At 38.0% G+C, this 19,020-nt stretch overlaps 1 protein-coding gene across 2 annotated transcripts; it reads right to left on the bottom strand.

Moving 5' to 3' along the window:
* Positions 1–1,131: 1,131 nt before the first annotated feature.
* On the bottom strand, positions 1,132–18,789 carry si:ch211-195b21.5 (uncharacterized protein DDB_G0284459). Of its 2 annotated transcripts, none has more exons than XM_035171811.1 (8): positions 18,406–18,789; positions 10,919–11,061; positions 10,188–10,812; positions 6,604–7,210; positions 5,566–5,630; positions 5,373–5,469; positions 5,168–5,286; positions 1,132–2,631 (listed from the first exon to the last, which is right to left on the bottom strand). In XM_035171811.1, the coding sequence occupies exons 1-8, from the start codon at positions 18,604–18,606 to the stop codon at positions 2,077–2,079; spliced, it is 2,412 nt and encodes an 803-aa protein (XP_035027702.1). In that variant the 5' UTR covers positions 18,607–18,789; the 3' UTR covers positions 1,132–2,076. The 2 variants fall into 2 exon arrangements, with proteins under 2 accessions (XP_035027702.1, XP_035027701.1); XM_035171810.1 differs by having other exon boundaries at positions 1,132–2,634; positions 18,406–18,788.
* Between the last annotated feature and the right edge of the window lie 231 nt (positions 18,790–19,020).

Below are 19,020 nucleotides of genomic sequence, written 5' to 3'. Positions count from 1 at the left end.
GGTAATTTACATCAGAGTATGCTGTAGCTTGTCAGAGTGAAGAATGGTAATAATAATAATAATAATACAGCCATTTACTGAGGTACCTGGTTTGGTTGGTCCACAAAGACAAATTATAAGAGCAAGGGGGCCTCAACCCATTTACAGGTGATTTCTGGAGAGCTCTACAAAAAAACCCACCAAGGCCTTTTTATTTGGACTCAATTGACAGGTCACAGAAAGAAAGGGCCTTATAGACCTTCATCACAAATTTTCTTGTCGCAGCTGAAAAAGCTCAATTCCATCCAGTGGCAGTAAGATACTAACATGTGTATATAAGAAACCGGAATCACAACCAGGATTTGGAGTCTCCTGGCTATGTTTGGGATTGTAAAGTATCCTGTTCGTGTGGTGCATGTGAGCATTTGGATCTTGGCTTCAGAAACGTGGAGGTCCTGTCCTATTTTGGAGATAACTGGATATGCCTTTTGGACCAATAAGATACTAGAAGCCATTGTAGTTAAAAGCCATTTATCTCATATTCTATGTGGACATCATGTCCTGAATTACACTGAACAAGTCCTTCAGAAATTGCAGTGGGATTTCTGCTACTGATTTTCCTTGCCTAATGCCTAATGCTGATAAAAAGGTAAAAGCTGAATAGCTGCTGGGTTAAGCTCAAGCTATTGATGCCTTTCCAGAAACCTATGTTATTTTGTCTGTGTTGTGTAAGCATGTTTCCTTTAAGATAATTGTGAACGTCTCTGTTCAGACCAACTTAGAGGTTTTACTTATTTCCTGGATGTAGACAGTAGACATTTAAGCAGTTGATCCTAAATGTATCTGTAAAAATTAATCTGCAGCTGTGTACAGTATGTTGACAATGAAGGAGTCAGAGAATTCTTACAGCAAGTTCATGATGGAAAGGTCCATGATGTGTCTATGGTTTGGGGAAAGTGCTAAACACAAACCATCTACTCTGACCTCTTCACTGCCACTCCACACATTACCCATGACAGCAATGTGTTCCTTTTAAAAATCCCCCATTACCCAGAGCAGCAGGATATTTTTTTGCACACTTGTTGTTCAGGATTCTGCCAACCTGTACTTTAAATTGGATGTTTCGGTTGAAAAAGACATTAAGAACGTGTGTTTAATATCACTTGGCTTTTATTAACCTCTTTTATTAAAGATAATTTTTATAAAAAAATGCAGACAAGTCAAAAGAAAACTGAAAACATAACATGTCTAGCATTACAAAGCTGTTGGTCTTTGGAAACTATGCACAGAGTAGCAACAGTGTTGAGGAAGATGGATGTATTTACAAATTGACTACTTAATTTTTCAAACATTAATTTAGAGGATGAAGCCAGGGTGAGAGGACATACTGAAACACTTACATCATAGATAGATGTGGTTCCCTAAGTAACAGGAGCAAGTTGACGCTCTGGAGGATGGCCTTGGTTGCAAAATATAGCAACAACCAAAGGAGAAGATTTATATCAATTACATCTGTGCATCATTCTGGGAAGTTTTTGGTCTTTCTTGGTTAGCACAAACACAGGGAGCAATTTTATTAAGATAATGGTAACGGTCTGTATTTATATAGCGCTTTTCTAATCTCGCTGACCACTCAAAGCGCTTTACAGTACAGTACATTACAGTTTGCCATTCACACACATTCATACAGTGCATCTATGGGCAGCACTTTTTTTTCCTATGAGGGGCCATTCAGAGTTCACTCCGGAAGATGGGAAGACTGGGATTGGAGGACGACCGCTCTACGGCTCAGCCACAGCAGCCGCCTCGATCAACTCAAAACAACTCCACCTCTTTACCTGCTAAATATGGGTAAGACCCATCTTTCCAATAGATGCACAAAGATTAAACTGATTTTAATCTTCTCTTTTGAATGTCAGACTGTTCCATTAAGAATAATAATGAAATCACTTCTGACGGCCTACCTCCGTCTTCAGATCTCACCAACAAAGAACTAACCACATGGTGTCCAGGATGGTTATGGTGAAACTCAGACCATGACATCTCAAAGAACTGTCTAATAACGATTTTAAAAAAGTAACAATCATAATACAACAGTTAGGACTTATTTCCCTTCTCCTTTTTCTTCTTCTTCTTCTCCTTCTTCTTTTTCTTTTTTGATGATTTTACTTTACATGTTTTTCCTTTGTCATTGTCACTATCATCACTGCTTTCATTTTTCCCCTTGCTATCTTTTTCCTTGCTATCCTTTTTATTTGTGTCTTCCACTTTGACTTTGCTATAGCCTCGGACGGTCTGCTCCTTGTTCACTTCCTCCTTAACCCTGATGTTCGGAGGGGATGTCGGTCCACATGACACCGTTATGAGCATCCTCTCCTTACTCATCTCCTCTTTAAAGGAGATGTTTTCCTGCCTCTGCCCGTGATTTATGTGGTTGTTGTCGAGCTTGCCTCTGTGAGGTGTCTCATTCCTCCACTCTTGTTTGTAGTCTCTGTGATTTCTCTGGTCTTCTGAATCTCGATGGTAGCTGAAGTCTCTGTGATCTCTCTTGTCTGAGGTGTGTGGGTGTCGGTTACTGCTGCTGCTAAAACAGTTGGAGTGTCCTTTGCTGCCTCTATCAGTCTGTCCAGCATGTTGTTCCATTTGCATGTTCTGCTAAAAAAGGAAAAAAAAAATGTGCAACTTGAAATGAATGAACCCAGAGTCTGTGGCCACCAAAAGACTACTGAGAATACAATAAATGCTATGGGTTTAATAAAGTTTTACAAATATGTTGGAGAGTCAATGTGCAAAGTAAATTTTAAAACCAACTGCTTATTAAAGCAAGACAATTACATTTTACTGAGACTTTTGGTGACTTGAAAACTTTATGACCCTGTTCAGACCTGGTATAAACATCTGTCCCCTGTGAGCTAATAAGATGTGAACAGCCTGCAATTCATTGGTTCGCACCTAGCATTAGAATATGTCTCCACATGTCTCACACACAAAACTAATTTCTGATGACAAAGGCCTTGTTCAGACCTGGCATCTGGCTGGCACCACAGCTCTTAGTTCGAGGAGGACATCAGTTGAGTAGGCGGTCCTTCAATCTGGCCCAGAACTCATTTGTGTTCACACTTACAAAAGAATGTCCCGAACTACCTCGTTGTCTCAGTGATTGGATCTTAAATGTGTCCATGCATCTTAGGTTAGATCACAAATGTACTTTGAGCTGTTTACTTGTGATTGGATCGCTCAGGATGGATGTAAATAACAGGTCTGTGCAGGGCCTACAACTCAATTGTGCAACCATTGCACAACATTTTAGCCTTTGCTATTATCCTCCATCTTGTTGCTGTAGTGGCCACTGTTTAGCTCACTGTTACAGCCCTCTGCGTTTTTCTTGTCACAGAGTAAGATGTGGGGGAGTCTCTCTTATTTACCCACAGGTGAAGCAGTCCTCCACCGTCGTATGTTAACTTGTGTGTTTACTTGTTTGTGTGTGTGTATTAAATAAGAAGTGATTTGCTCTGGAAATTTAGTGAATGTTACCTTGTGAGGCACTTGTTCAGTGATTAAGGGTTTGTTTTGTTGGGCTATAGTTTAGTTTGATATTTTCCTAATTTCATTGTACACTTCACCTACACTCCTTTTGTTAGTTCTCTAAGCCTTATGGGTGGCGACCTGAATGCATCTTGTCACTTTTATGAAGGATAGTTTAGTTTAATTAGCAGACAGTTGTTCTTTTGTGAAACCATCAGTCAGGGGAGTAGGGTCAGGATTTAGAAAGAGGGTTTGTCTTTTGTTTATTTTATGATTTGGCGTCACTCTCCGCCCATAACCCTTTGTGTCTTATATTTGTTTAATGTTCACCTTTTGATTATGTAAATTATTTATCACTTTAACAATAAAAGGCTGCGTTGCCAGACACCATTGGCACTGTGTTGCTTCCCTTCCTCATTGACAAAAACTGGGTTGTAACACTCACTTTAAAGTGTGTTCACAAAATGGGACATTTAAGCCCCACAACTGACAAAATATTTACCTTTAGTTCAGTTGGTCGAGAATAAAAAGATATAGCAGGCTTTTCAGGCCGCCTTTGAGTTTGACCATACTGAACAGGTGTTACAATTTTTTATTAAGATGTAGAAAGATGACATGTTGTACAAACTAACTGTTTTAAGCAAACCAAGGCATTTGCTCTAGAACAGGGTTATAATTCTGAGAGGTCCAGATAGAGAAAATTTCCTCCAACAAAGGTCCAGAACATCATAATGTGTAACTAGCATTATGATTCAGTGCAATATTGTTTCATAATATTGAAATATTCGATGTACCAACATCTCTGTCATCAACTGACTGTCAAATCAAACAAAGTATAATGCAATAATAATTTGGAGGGATTATAAATTAGTAGTCTGATAGAAGACTATGGCAAGTAAAAACTTTAACAAGACAAAAAGCTTTTGTAAAAACTTAATTTTAGAAAACAATAACATAAAAAGTGTATATTATATAAGTTTAACATTCTCTTTTCTGCTTTTCCATTCCTCTTCCTTTCTTTTCCTATTCTATCCCACCCTCACATTCCTTGTTCCATGAGAGAAGTGAGCTCTAGCTTCTGGATTTTAAATCTGGGCTGGAGTGTAGTGCTGTTCCGTCTTACTGCTTTTAACAATCGCTGCGTTCTTGGAGACATTATGGTTTTGAACTGCGCATTGATAGAATGAACATGTAAGAGTCTGTCCTTGATTAAAACTCTGTATGCTGGTCGGAATCCACAGATTTGATTGGTGCCATCATGTGACATGGTTTACAATGCATGTTATTGAACTGTGAGGCCTCTGGGCCACTACACCAATGGCTGATATAGTTTTTCCATAGTTTCCTAAAACTTCTAGATCCTTAAGATTTCAGTAAATGTTACTGAAACTGTAGGATAATAGCACATTTGTTCTATTTTCAGTAGGAGATTTATCTATATTTGTGCTTTGGGGACATTTGGGACAGCCGTTCCCACAGTGCAACAATAAGGCTCATTTTTGTTTCAAGTTCTACAGCACAGAGGAATACGATGTAACAGGCTTTGGATGGACACACAATACTTAGTGGTAGACATTTACTTAGTGTTTTGTTCTTTTACTGGGATTCATTAACAAAACAATAGAATGTCACCTGCTACCACAAGGAATACAGAGGTACTTACACTGCTAGAGTTAGCATGTTGGTGAATGGCCGCATGGTTGTCAGCAGAACTTAAATCTCCAATGAACTCCTCACATTTCTGGCAGTAGAACCCAATCACTGGTGTCAGAAAACTCTGGCCTGCAAATGGACAAGAAAAGCAGTTGAGAACATTTTCTTATGTGCAAGACAATTAAGAGCATAAAGTAACAGAAAAGCTGCTTTACCATCCTGTTTCAACAATTCCTCCATTTCTTTTATCAAGGATTCCATTTGACTTTTTCTGGCTTGTCTCTCTCTCTTCATTTCCTCACCATTACTTGCCTGCCAAACACAAGTTATAATTTCAAAACTAAGGGTTTAGCCATTGTTAAATGTCTTCATGTCTCGTCTTCTTTTCATCCTCAGGATCTGCTTTACCTTGTGTTTATCAGAGGTCTGAGATGTGCCACTGCCATCACTTTTTGCTCTCTTCTCCTTTGTCGCTAAAGGAGAAAAGAATAATATAATCCTGCATTGTACACTCAAAGCAATTTAACAAAAAACACAGAAGATAAATCCATGAGTCCGAGTGGTATCAGTTTCCAACTGACTGGGTACAGCACCACTGTCAGCTGTCACAAAGAGATCAAAAACAACTTCACAGCTGAATAATACATACACCAAAAAGCAAATAACTGGGAAGGAGAATTCACAAAAAATAAACTTTGTAAATAACTGTTTTACAGGATTAGACATTAACCATGGCTCCAATTTTATAGTTTACAGATGAGTCGACTTTTGAGATTGGTTCCATTCTAGTCTTTATCACAGCTGACAGCCATCTTTAAGTCAAGGCTGGCTGTTGTTGATTTTTTCATTCAACATTTGTGTAGGGTTCACCAAGTGAAATCAACTTTGATAATACCATAGAATTCAATTTACTACCAGTTTAAAATTCATACTGGCCAAAAGATTTATTTATTCGTTTCCAGCAGTGTGTAAAAATAGTGGTATCGGTAGTAGTATTCCATGATAACTATCCATTTTCATACCATGGTATACGGTAAAATTGGTACACTATTGAAACCAAAATGCATTAGGTCAATTAATTGTTGCTTTTGGTCTTTTTGTGTAACTTTTTGATTAGTGTAAAAACAACCTTTTAGATGCAGCCACAAACACAAGGTTTATGGTATTTATGTAACTGATTATGTTTCAGTAACTTGGTCAACACTGCATTTTGAAATGCAATGATAAACAAATGTTAAAAAATACATTTTTGCAGTAGCATATATTTAAAAAGTGCATTTTAAACTTTAGGAATTTTAACTTTAGTCATCCACAATAATGTAACAAATCAAAAAAGGACTTTACACAAACTGTATTATTGGTCAGTAAACATGAAAAAACTGAAATACTAATGCTTAACAAGTTGGTAGATTAAGTTGAATCTTTCATTCAATATGGGATTCTCACCTTTGATAAGAGACTGTAGAGATTGCAGAGCTTGCTGTACATTAGAGTTCTTCATTGCTTGCATTGTCAAGCTTGCTGCTGTTAGGTCTGAACCAAGTAAAACAGGAGACGGTTGCTTCTCCTCTTTCTGCCCCTGCATCTTCACCACGATCTGGTTGATGTTTGCTGTGCCCTGACTCTTTAATATATTCTTGATCTTCTCAAACTCACTACTGTCCAGATTGATTGAGGAAGTCATTTGAAGGGGCTGCTTCAGGTCAAGCAGATCCCCGAAGCTACTAAATATGGACGGTTGACTGCTCAGAGCAGAAACATCACTGGAATGTTCTCCAGTCTGAGAAAATGCTGAAAAAGGGGTGGTAGAAGTTATATGGTCTTGCTTTCCTCCAGTATCTTCATTCCCATATAAGAATGACTCCTCATCATCAAGTTCATCAGCTTTTTGAGCTGTGGAGTCCTCTTGACTTTGTGATTGGAGCCAGGAGAAGTCACTGCCCACTCGGTCATGGGGAAGGAGCATACTGTCGTTTTCCATTGAAGTTGAATTATCCTGACTGGAATGTTGCTCATTCGGTACACACTGCACCTTTCTGTTTTCATCAGACGCCTGTGCAGAAGAGAACACAACCATTTCATACATTCAACAGATCCTAGATCCTTACCTTTTTTTTAACTTTGCTACTACTGATGGAATGTTGTAAGAAATGATAGAGGTATAGAGGTACCGCCTGTGCAACACTGCCTGTGTTCACCCATGTATAAAAGTCTTCGACTCATGTCTAATCCGAAACTTAGAAGCATGAGTCCACCGTAGTAACACATTGAGAAGTTAGTATTATTCAGTATTTAATCTAGTGTTGACATCAACAAACTGACTGCATAATCAAATAATTAAAACCACAAAAAATGAAAACTTTCTGCTCAGCACATACAGGTGTATCTCAATAAATTAGAATATCATGGAAAAGTTCATTTATTTCCATAATTCAATTCAAAAAGTTAAACTCATATTATATAGATTCATTACAGAGTAAAATATTTTAAGCGTTTATTTCTTTTAATTTTGATGATTATGGCTTACAGCTAATGAACACCCAAAATTCAGTATCTCAGAAAATTTGAATATTACATAAGACCAATAAAACAAAGGATTTTTAATACAGAAATGTCAGCCAACTGAAAAGTATGTTCATATATATATGCACTCAATACTTGGTCGGGGCTCCTTTTGCATGAATTACAGCATCAATGCGGCGTGGCATGGAGGCGATCAGCCTGTGGCACTGCTGAGGTGTTACGGAAGCCCAGGTTGCTTTGATAGCGGCCTTCAGCTCGTCTGCATTGTTGGGTCTGGCGTCTCTCATCTTCCTCTTGACAATACCCCATAGATTCTCAATGGGGTTCAGGTCAGGTGAGTTTGCTGGCCAATCAAGCACAGTGATACCATGGTCATTAAACCAGGTATTGGTACTTTTGGCAGTGTGGGCAGGTGCCAAGTCCTGCTGGAAAATGAAATCAGCATCTCCATAAACCTCGTCAGCGGAAGGAAGCATGAAGTGCTCTAAAATTTCATGGTAGATGGCTGCGTTGACTTTGGACTTGATAAAACACAGTGGACCAACACCAGCAGATGACATGGCTCCCCAAATCATCACTGACTGTGGAAACTTCACACTGGACTTCAAGCAACTTGGATTCTGTGCCTCTCCACTCTTCCTCCAGACTCTGGGACCTTGATTTCCAAATGAAAAGCAACATTTACTTTCATCTGAAAAGAGGACTTTGGACCACTGAGCAACAGTCCAGTTCTTTTTCTCTTTAGCCCAGGTAAGACGCTTCTGACGTTGTCTCTGGTTCAGGAGTGGCTTGACACGAGGAATGCGACAGTTGTAGCCCATGTCCTGGATACGTCTGTGTGTGGTGGCTCTTGATGCACTGACTCCAGCCTCAGTCCACTCCTTGTGAATCTCCCCCAAATTCTTGAATGGCCGTTGCTTCACAATCCTCTCAAGGCTGCGGTTATCCCTGTTGCTTGTGCACCTTTTTCTACCACACTTTTTCCTTCCACTCAACTTTCTATGAATATGCTTGGATACAGCACTCTGAACAGCCAGCGTCTTTAGCAATGACCTTTTGTGGCTTACCCTCCTTGTGGAGGGTGTCAATAACACTGATTGTGTGTACCATTTAAAGGCTCAGGAAACCTTTGCTGGTGTTTTGAGTTAATTAGCTGATTAGAGAGGAACATCGTGAGTCTACAATATTGAACTTTTTCACAATATTCAAATTTTCTGAGATACTGAATTTTGGGTTTTCATTAGCTGTAAGCCATAATCATCAAAATTAAAAGAACTAAACGCTTGAAATATTTCACTCTGTGTTTAATGAATCTATATAATATATGAGTTTCACTTTTGGAATTTAATTATCGAAATAAACAAACTTTTCCATGATATTCTAATTTATTGAGATGCACCTGTACAGCTAAATGTACAATCATTCAAGGGAGCAAATATTTGGACTGGACAAAGGGCCGGGAGGAAGACTTTGTTATCAGTTTCTTTAACATTGTGAGACCTTTTCTAAAGTGTTCTGGGTAATAGTGCATGGATCTTGATTAAAAAAAAACAGCTGGTTTAGGGGATGGGATTTATGTCTGTGTACAATTTTGTGCAGCTTTATTGAATTTAATTTGAGCTCTGGTGGCAGTACGTACTCCACTGAGACCGATTCTTGTTAAATGGTCTTTATTTTAAAACAAAGATTTTCTGGTTAAATATTCTATAGGTTAACTATAGCACAACTATTGGGTCGCTCATCAGTAAAAATGAGCTACACTCAACAAACTAACAAAGCTAAATATAAGTAAACATTCAGCAGTTCACAACCTTACAATGAGCATAGAAAATTAACTGTAAAAATTAAATTGAAAACCACAGTGTTGGTCGTTCTACATTTAGGTACTCCCATGATGACTGGAATGCAGCACAGCACACAGTTGACTTTTGTGCAGACATAATACTGTGACAAATGTTTTAGCTGCATATCAGAAATTATCTTTATCCATACTAACACACCTGAAAATACATATTACATGAGCATACACATATACTTGTCATATGCATGTCTATATAAACAGGAAGCAGATCTGCAGCTGATTGCTTAGTTGCAGAAAATACTACTAACGACGACAAAGGCGAAAGAAAAGTAAGGTGAGGGATTTCTCCAACTGACAGTAGCTTTGGGTAACGCTTTGCACTCACCAGTGGTAGTCATGAGTGATTAGAACCAATCAGGAAGTGAATGTGGGTTTTCAAAGCTTGTCTCTGATTTAAGGTCTGGAAACTCTGCAGTACTGTGGAGGCCAGACATAAACGTAGCTAACCGAAACATATCAGGGTTAGGGATATGTTGCTATTTTATCTTATTTTAAACGTTCCACTCAAACTAAAATGTTCTGGATTCGGTCACACATAAATCTGTATCATGGTAATTCCCCTGGTGTACCCAAATACACAATACACATTTTTGTGTAGACATGAACAAACTGAAACAAAACATTTTGTAAAATGAATGAACTCTACCTGAATAGTGAGGATGGCATCTTTGAGAGTGGGCAACCGCTCTTCCAGTTCCTTGCTGTTCATGACAAGTTTCAGTCCCTCTAACAGATATTTTCCTGTCAGGTTATTACTGTTCTCAACACTGCTGCTGCAACTGGGGCTTAGACTCCTCTTTCTCTTATCATTAGCACAGCTTTTTTCCATACTGCCACTTCGTGACTTGGACCTCCTGACGCGACTCTTGCTCCGTACATGACTTTTTTGCTTGCTTTGGCTCCTGCTCCGACTTTTACTGCGGGCTCTGCTTTTGTTTCTAGCTCGACTCTTGCCACGAGCATGACTTTTGCTCCTTGCTCTGCTTCGGCTGCGTACACGGCTTCTGCTTCGCGCACGGCTCTTGGCTCGAGATTTTCCACGACTTTTTCCACGACTTTTTCCACGGCTTCTGCCACGGCTTCTGCTTCTACTTTGACTGATGCTTCTGGGCCCATGCTTCTGGAACTCAGGGTCTGATTTTACTGCATCTTTCAGAACATTAGCTGACTTAAATGCCTCAGCAAGGTTGTATGCCATGTCCCCTTTCAGATAGTCTGGGAGAGGCTTGTTGGCTGCAATGCATCTCAAGAATTCCTCACCAGCTCTGTCACTGTAAATGAACATGCATGTGTTTCAAACACCAACAAAAACAAAGATTAGGTTAAAACAACTATTCCAGATTAGAATGATAAAAAACATTTAATCAAAAGATATACCTGTCTGGTAGATGATGTTTTGCAGGAGTGGGAATCCACTGTAGGACCTGAAGGTGTGGTGGTTCAGCATGAGGGGCCATCTTCTGGCTGCCTCCAGAAGCAATCGCTGTACTACGGTCTATGGAGAAGTTGCTACAGTGGGGCTGAGAGTGTTCAGAGTTCATGTTATAGAGTTTTTCAACACAGAACTACAATAGCATATTTTGTCATTTTTACTCTTTTTGGTTATGTTTGTAAATACATCAAAAATAGACTTTCACAAAACTAATATTTGCTAATTTTAATTACAAATTTCAGAAAATTTGTAAATCAAAGACAAACCAGTGAAAGTTATGGTTTTTAAATGTTAGAGTAACAACTGTACAAAGAATACAAGACATTCACAAAGTTTAATAGGCCTGTGGTTGTACTTGATTTAATGTAAAGTAAGTTTTATAGTTTTGTTATATCCGCACGATATTGAAAATGCTCAGGGTCACTGAAGTTATATTGACCTACATGATCTATTGACCCAGATTAACCTACAGGAGTCTGTGCGAGGAGTTTTCTCGCACAGAGGAAAAAAAAAATCCTGAAAAACAGTTGAGTCTCAAAACGGCCCGTTCAAAATGAAACAAATCGTTTAAGCCAAGAATCACCCATCCCCACTTTTTTACTCAACAAAATCCAGTGTTGTGTGATAAGCAATGAGCATGTATATTCATTGGTGGCAGTATTTCTTGCAGAGCAGTGGCAAAATAAGTATAATATTGCCATATCAAAAAGACCAGTGAAAGAAAGAGTAAAGATTGGTCTTCTTTAAAATTTCAAATGTATTTTTTAAGATGTATGAGATACAACAAAGAGCAGTCACAGGAAGACAATACAAGTTCATATGAATATATAATATAAACAAGATCCTCAAAGCACTGTAATACAGTAGGAACCCACGACTTTTACTATGGACCATGTTTGAATCTAATTGTAAACAGTAAGTTTCAATATAGGGATGCACGATATTGGATTTTTGACGGTTTGTAACAAATTTTTGCTGATTGCGGACGCCGATATATGCACGTTTTCCTGCTAATTGCAGAGAAAATGAAGTCTCTCCTGTAGCGGGATTAACATATATGCCAAATCTCAGAAAACATGCTACTTTAACAGATTAGGATGATGCTGTCCCTGAGTCAATTATAAAAATAGCCACAATCAGGGCAAATTTGAACTATTTGACAAGTTGCAAAAATAGTCAGTAAACAGAAACACTATCCACAGGAATTATGTGAAAGTAAGTGCATTGTACAACAATTAAAGCCAAATGAAATAACATCCATAGACAGTGTACTATTTTTCACACTGTTGAATACATTATCCTAAATTAGTAGGCTACATATGCTTTAGACTTGCTTAAACTCAATAATATAATGTATTAACTGAATTAATTCAAAAGTAGGGGCCCATTCTGGGGTTATACAATCCTTAAAACGGTAAACTTCAAACTAAGCTCAATCTGTGCAGCACAAAGAGCTACAAAGAACTTTGTAACAGCCAGCTCAAATGCTTAAAACAAAAACATAGCCCTCCTTTTCAGTCCAATAAATGAGGCTGAGACTCATAAGCCCTTTATCCTATAAGTCAAGTATGAGAGTTAGATTTTTCTGTCCCAAAATTAGCATCGCTTCCTTTTCACAGTCGATGCGATTTCTCTTCTTGTCTATGACATGGGAGATAGCGCTGAACAGCAGGACACTGTAAACACTTTGCAGGGCGCACTGAGGTACTTTCGTGCTACATGGGCAAGAGCAGGGAAGGGTTGGCATTCCACAATTCTCACAAGACTGAAGATGAGCAACCATTGCAAATAGCAATTTTCATCAACTTCTAGCAACTGCTATCCCTTTGTGACACTTCCACACCGCAGACATGTGTATTCCTCTTTTACCCTCACCAACGTGATGACGTAAGGCGACATCATCATGTTAAGGTGTATAGCCTTAAAAAAATGCCTCATTTGTCTCACTCCAAGCGTCATCTTATCAGTCTGTCATATCGGCTGAGATGTTGATTTCAGGCCGATCCCGATATGTCAAATTAAAGCTTTTATCTGCCGTTAAAGATGACGTGCCGATATTATCGTGCATCCCTAGTTCAATATATACATTTCAGTTGATAACAGCTCATTTAGTGAACTTGATATTTAAACACACCAATACTACATCTACAGTATAAATAATTGAATTATATGAAACAAAAAATCGAATTAATTCTAAACACTTCATATCATATAACAGATTTGCGTTATGAGGTTTGAATTGATTTGAACAAATAAAATACTGATTCAATTTCGTTTGAACTTGGTATTAATGGTATCAACAGATGCATTTTCTAAACTGTGCAGGCAATCATTTGCTTAGTTGTGAAATTCTAGATTTTCACTGATGCATACACATTTTGCAGCTCTACATCTCACTTATTAGAGCACCTTGTCTTCTAAAAGTCCAAAACAATCAATCAAATGGAAACGATGTATGCAAAAAAATAACCAACATGTTATATATATATATATATATATATATATATATATATGTAATAATGTACACAAAACAATACTAAATAATAATTGGGTAAGCTTTTGTCCAGAGCGATGTATAGTAATTTCTTCGAGGCATCCACAAATGTTATCCCCTTTTTCCAGCTGCAGGAGGATGCTGCAAGCACCTTTCTGCATGGCCCATAATCTCTGCCAATCCTTAATTCCTTCAAAATATGGGACACATGAAGAATATTGCCTGTTGAAAATTATTGAGCTGTTATTAGAATCTTTAAAATATGTATCACAGTCTTGACACTTGTGTGTTACAACATAACACACAAAAATGAAGCAAATACTTTACTTTACAATAATTATACAGAACTACTCATATTGGCAAGTATTTGGCAGTTTAGTCATCGAGACCTTTGCAATAAGATTGAATAGAAATGGGACAAGACAAGGCACAGCACCCAAACAAAACTAGTCTCTGTTTCTTGGAAACAAACAAAAATTGCTTCTGCTAACTTACCCATTTTGGTCTAAGGCAGGTACATAATCCACTGTAGCCAATCAAAGCGTCTGGTCTACACTGTGGTAAATTTGAATGCGTTGTCTGTTGTCGGCTGAAACAACTTCTGCAGTAGTGCCATTTGTCCATTTAGCACACCAAAAACCATGTGCATGGTGGCTTATGTCAAACCTCATGTAACCACTGTCCCTATGTTGGAAACTAGAAATGGGCACATAGTCAGATGTTAGTCAGCCAAACATTGGGCTAAGTAGCATTATATAATACCATGAATATAGTCAGTAGTAATCAGTGAAACATAGTGAATGAACACAAAGAAGTTTGTGTTTTAAATTATTTCACTAACTTCCTTGTGGTGAGCAAACCAAGCTGCATTTGACACATCCATTCTGAGGACAAGCTGCAAAGCAGCAGAGATCGAGCTTATCAATAGTCTAGGCTATGTACATGTAGATAAACTAGCTTTCTTTTCCAGTAGGCACTGGATGCTGCACAACCTGTCCAAGATTAACAGACTTTTAAATGTTTCTTACTTCATAAAACCATGAGAATATGACAGACGAATGAAAGGATGCTATGCTGCATTTGAAATTTTACTGGTAAATGTTAGCTCTGCCGAAAAAAATCATTTAAACACTATCTTTCTAAAAGACGTCTGACAGCTACCATCTGAACTAGCTCTAAACCTTTGAACGCAGTCCGAGCATTTTTCTAGATTCGATTCCCCAAATGACAGTCGGGAGCTCTTATAGGGAGTCACAACACACAAAAGGGGGAACGGCAAGATGATTTCCCCAAAAAATTTAATTAAATTAGCTGCTAACTGTTAGATATGGCATATTTTGGTCATCGAGAGCATACTGACCAGCTGCATCCCCTATATTCTGCTAGTGGCTGTATACATGTATACATCCCTCCCAGCCCTAACAACAACAACAAAGAGGCAGCACTCAGTGAACTGTACCAGGCTACCTGTCCTGTGGAAGGGTTTACTTTGTTTAGCATCAGCTAAAGGAAAAAAAACACCAAAGGATTTACACACTAGCTCAATTCAATATCCTAGAATTTTAGCCTAAGATATTATTTTTGTCAAAATTAAATATTGGTAAATACTGACCAAGCAGAGGCATCCATCAGCAGTTGGGAGTAGACTTCCTCCCAGGATTGAAAGAATTTTTCTCTCCAATATCAAAAGGAAAAAGCCATAGCTGTCCATGTGATATATTGCCCCTACCTTCTAAGGCCAAAAGACCTTCTAAGCACTAGGGCTGCAACTAACGACTATTCTGATAGTCGATTAATCTATCGATTATTGAAACGATTGATCGACTAATCGGACTATGAATCACACAAATTCTCAATTGCTCTTATTTAGCCATCCGCTTTTAAATTTAGCTTGAGGTTGTTCGTGGCATGTGATGACTGACAATAAAGACAATAAAGATCGATACTTCATTCAAAAATGTCTTTTAATAAACTTTGCTGCATATTAGGCAACTATTGATACAAAAACAAAGAAAAAGCAAATTTTTGTCCATTTAAAACCAAGGACAGGCAAAAAAAATTTAAATTCAATTTTCCCTTTTTCCTGTGAACCAAGAACAGGCCAAGTGCCGATACTAAAAATAAATAAAAAATCAAGTATCCATTTTTTCTGTAAACAAAAGTACAGGGAAAGTAGCAGCAATAAAAACATCAACAAACAAAACTGCAGTCTTCTTCGGACTGCATAATTGTGATTAAAAAAGACATTTGTCAGGCAATAGGATAACATTACGCTTTTAAATTCGTTAAAAAAAAGTTAAAAAAAATCTAGATTCAAACCATATTTTTGTAATGGATTCTAGAATCCATTACAAAAATCCATGTTTCACTTCGGTCTGTCCATCTTTATCACCCTGAGAAAGCCACTTCGCTCTCTCCTCCTTTCACTCTCTCGCTCACTCTCTCTCTCCATGTCATATCATCCAACTTTGAGCTGCACCGTCACAGATCTTCATGAAATTTTGCATACTGTTTTGGTCGTATGAGAAACCTACGGAACAATACTTGTAAGGGTCTCTGATCCAAATTGGGGATGATATGGTCTAACAAAATTTTAACTGTTGGATGGTCATATCTCCCATAATATAGGTCACATAAAAATGGTTCTCCCATTGTTTTAAAGCTATTTTACAACTCAACAGTTATCTTAACAGTATGCTATCCTCAATATAAAAAAATAATTACATTATGAGTGATGTTGTCGATTGAATTGTTAAAAAAAAAAAAAAGCAATATTTTAAAATTTTCCAACGTTTAACCGCAGCCACTGTGAACAGACAACTGCGACACACAGCAGAAACACGGCGCGGCCATTCCCCAGCGCAAATGCAGCCAGTGTTTCCGGGCGTTATTTAGTCCATAAAACCAGTTAAGCCAGCTGTTCCAATGTCTCTATGTCCCTTTGATATAGTTCCTGACAGTGCTTCAAGTGCTAGCACCCATGGGTTTTATCCTCCTTGCTAACACACCCATGCCCTAAGTTGTGAGATCCGAGTCAATGCAGAACTGAGCTTGTCCACACACTGCAGGTAATTATTCCATGCGTTGCATGTCGGCTATTTCAGAAGTCTGTCTTCGAATCCAAGTTCACAACTTTTATAAATAAAAAGCTCTGTAATTCAGCTCGATATAAAACACTGCAACAATAAAACAAACATTGTGCTTATAAACAAATTACTAAAGAGGAAGATATTGTATGATTATTAATGCTATGACGATCTGATCAGCACCTGCGACATCTGTGAATGTCTGCGTCAGTCCAAAATGGTGAAATAAGAATAATCAAATGGCTGGACAGATAATATTGTTGGCTGCCAGCTTTAGCCTGTGGACCACCAGTTGCCAACTACTGTTTTAGACTGACTGTTATAGTCTGATTTTTGAATCAAAAACCTTAGTTTATATATTACAGCAAACTATGAATAGCAGTATGACTATACTTCTCAATAACTTAAATAACTAAGTTCAGATTTATCTGACTGATTGTGTTATTTGATGTGCAGTTATATAGAAAATTGAGGATATGAGATGAGATATTTAGATGCATCAAGAACTGCTGTGCATTCGAATTGATGAAAGGTGATTAGTAATACAATGTAATTGTGAGGTTAATGAAGATACACACCTTTAACTTCCAGCCCTTGTATGGTTAAATCACATATCAAAGAGCTATAGCACCGTACTGAGCCATAATCGAGCAGCCCTTCTTCAATTTGCAACGATTTCAGGATGAAGACCCTTGATAGTATATATAGAAATATATCTTTATGTAATCTTCCCACTTCGTGTTACAGATTTTCTTCAAAAGCTAAAATTTACAAAACTTAATTTATAATTCATGTGACCTTGAATTCTCTGCTCAAAATACTGTCTTAGCTACGAACCGTTTTTGGCACTCTGAAATAAATGTAATTATTTGAGCAACTCTGTGTACGCTAAGTCTCAACAATAACTTGTTTAGACTGGGTTTTTAAAAAATACACTGAATATCCAAGAAACCCTCAGGATATATTGCATCAAGAAATACAATTTATAAAAAAATAAGAGGCCAGAAAATATATTTATCAGCTGGCATCGGCCTATCACAGATATATTACTACCAGAGCAATCTTGTAATGTTGTCTTATATACACTGATTAATAAATTTTTGAAAACTATTTTTACAGATCATAATAAGAGACTACAGCCCTATTCATTTCTGACATCACCAAAACACACGTTTAGAAAATAATTAGGAACATGTGACCTGGATAACTGCGAAATGGCCTAAAACATACCCTGAGGTAAAAAGGTGCAATCAAAATTAATTTCATCATGAGTGTAGTTACAGTGACAACCCTTTGGATGTATAATTATGTTGCTAACTAGAGAAATTGGCGTTTCTCAGTTTCAAAAGCATTTTAATACTTTATATTTCGTGTTTCTTTGGTTTTGTACTTTATGTTATAGCTGAGAGAAACGCTGAGAATGCGTAAATTAACAACCATATATCTGTAGTTTGTGCTACAGATATATTTGCTACAGTTTGTGCTACAGTTTGTGCTACAGGTACAATTAAATTAATATATAATGTTTTTTTTTATCTTTTTGTGTTTTTCGAGAAAACCCCTGACATGTAGTTGGAGGTCCTTGGTGATATGCTGTGACATGAACCTATAGTGAAGCGCAAGGGGACAGTTACGTGACAGACTTCAGAATTATCCAAACATGCTACAACTCTCATTCACATAGAAAATGTCCACACAAGACGATGCGATGCAGTTCACTCCTCGGCCACAATATGCAGCTACCTTTGTAGCTAACGAGGCCTATGAGTATTGCTCTATGCTAGCTAACCCCTCGTCTGAATCATGTATCTGAACCAGCTAAGCTAGCTAAGCTAGCCTGTTCCGTACGTACTCTGATGAAATGCTCTCTTGATGGTCTGTTGTGAAGAAACTGTCTGTCCGATGCCGGAGCTGAAAATGATCCGTGGGGTCCAGGAGCCAAGTGTCCACGAGGAGGAACACTACAGGACCCTCCGAATGTGAAAGGAGGGCCATGGGCTGACGGCGGCCGGAACGGCGGCGGCCCATGCTCCGGTTTCCCTGACCGGTACATGGTCGTGGTCAGGAGGCCTCACCAAATCCAGACGAGCAGTTAAACCAAACTGAATGGATTAATAAACTGTTTCCGAGCACGTGTGCTGTTTTCCCTTACAATCGCTCGTGAGACTCCGCTGGATGCAGCGACAGATCTTGCGGCTGGAAATCCAACAATGACGGAGAAAAACATCCGGAGTAATTATTTCAAAATAAGGGTCTATGTTGTCTCAGTAAAGTCAATTAATGGGATGTTTTATTTGATATCTTTGAGACTACTTTATATACTCTACAACAAATAAAGTTCAAGATTTCATATGCTTTAGCTAATGATTTAGTATATTACACCGGAGACAAAATATGAATTCTTATATCCTAGACAAGAATATTCGTACAAGTAGAGGCCATCATACAAAATAAAAGCTCTACAAGT

Source organism: Hippoglossus stenolepis, chromosome 12 (assembly GCF_022539355.2).
Source record: "Hippoglossus stenolepis isolate QCI-W04-F060 chromosome 12, HSTE1.2, whole genome shotgun sequence".
NCBI lineage: Eukaryota > Metazoa > Chordata > Actinopteri > Pleuronectiformes > Pleuronectidae > Hippoglossus > Hippoglossus stenolepis.
The sequence above is the reverse complement of the archived record's forward strand: the minus strand, read 5'-3'. Positions and strand labels throughout refer to the sequence as shown.

Bases quoted from the DNA above. Each gene is read 5' to 3' on its own strand.
- si:ch211-195b21.5 (XM_035171810.1), bottom strand. From the start codon at position 18,606: ATGTACCGGTCAGGGAAACCGGAGCATGGGCCGCCGCCGTTCCGGCCG. The intron at 5,470-5,565 runs GTAAAGCAGATC...TGTGTTTGGCAG, and splicing joins AGACCTCTGATAAACACAAG to GCAAGTAATGGTGAGGAAAT. The intron at 5,287-5,372 runs GTAAAGCAGCTT...GTCCATTTGCAG, and splicing joins GGAATTGTTGAAACAGGATG to GCCAGAGTTTTCTGACACCA.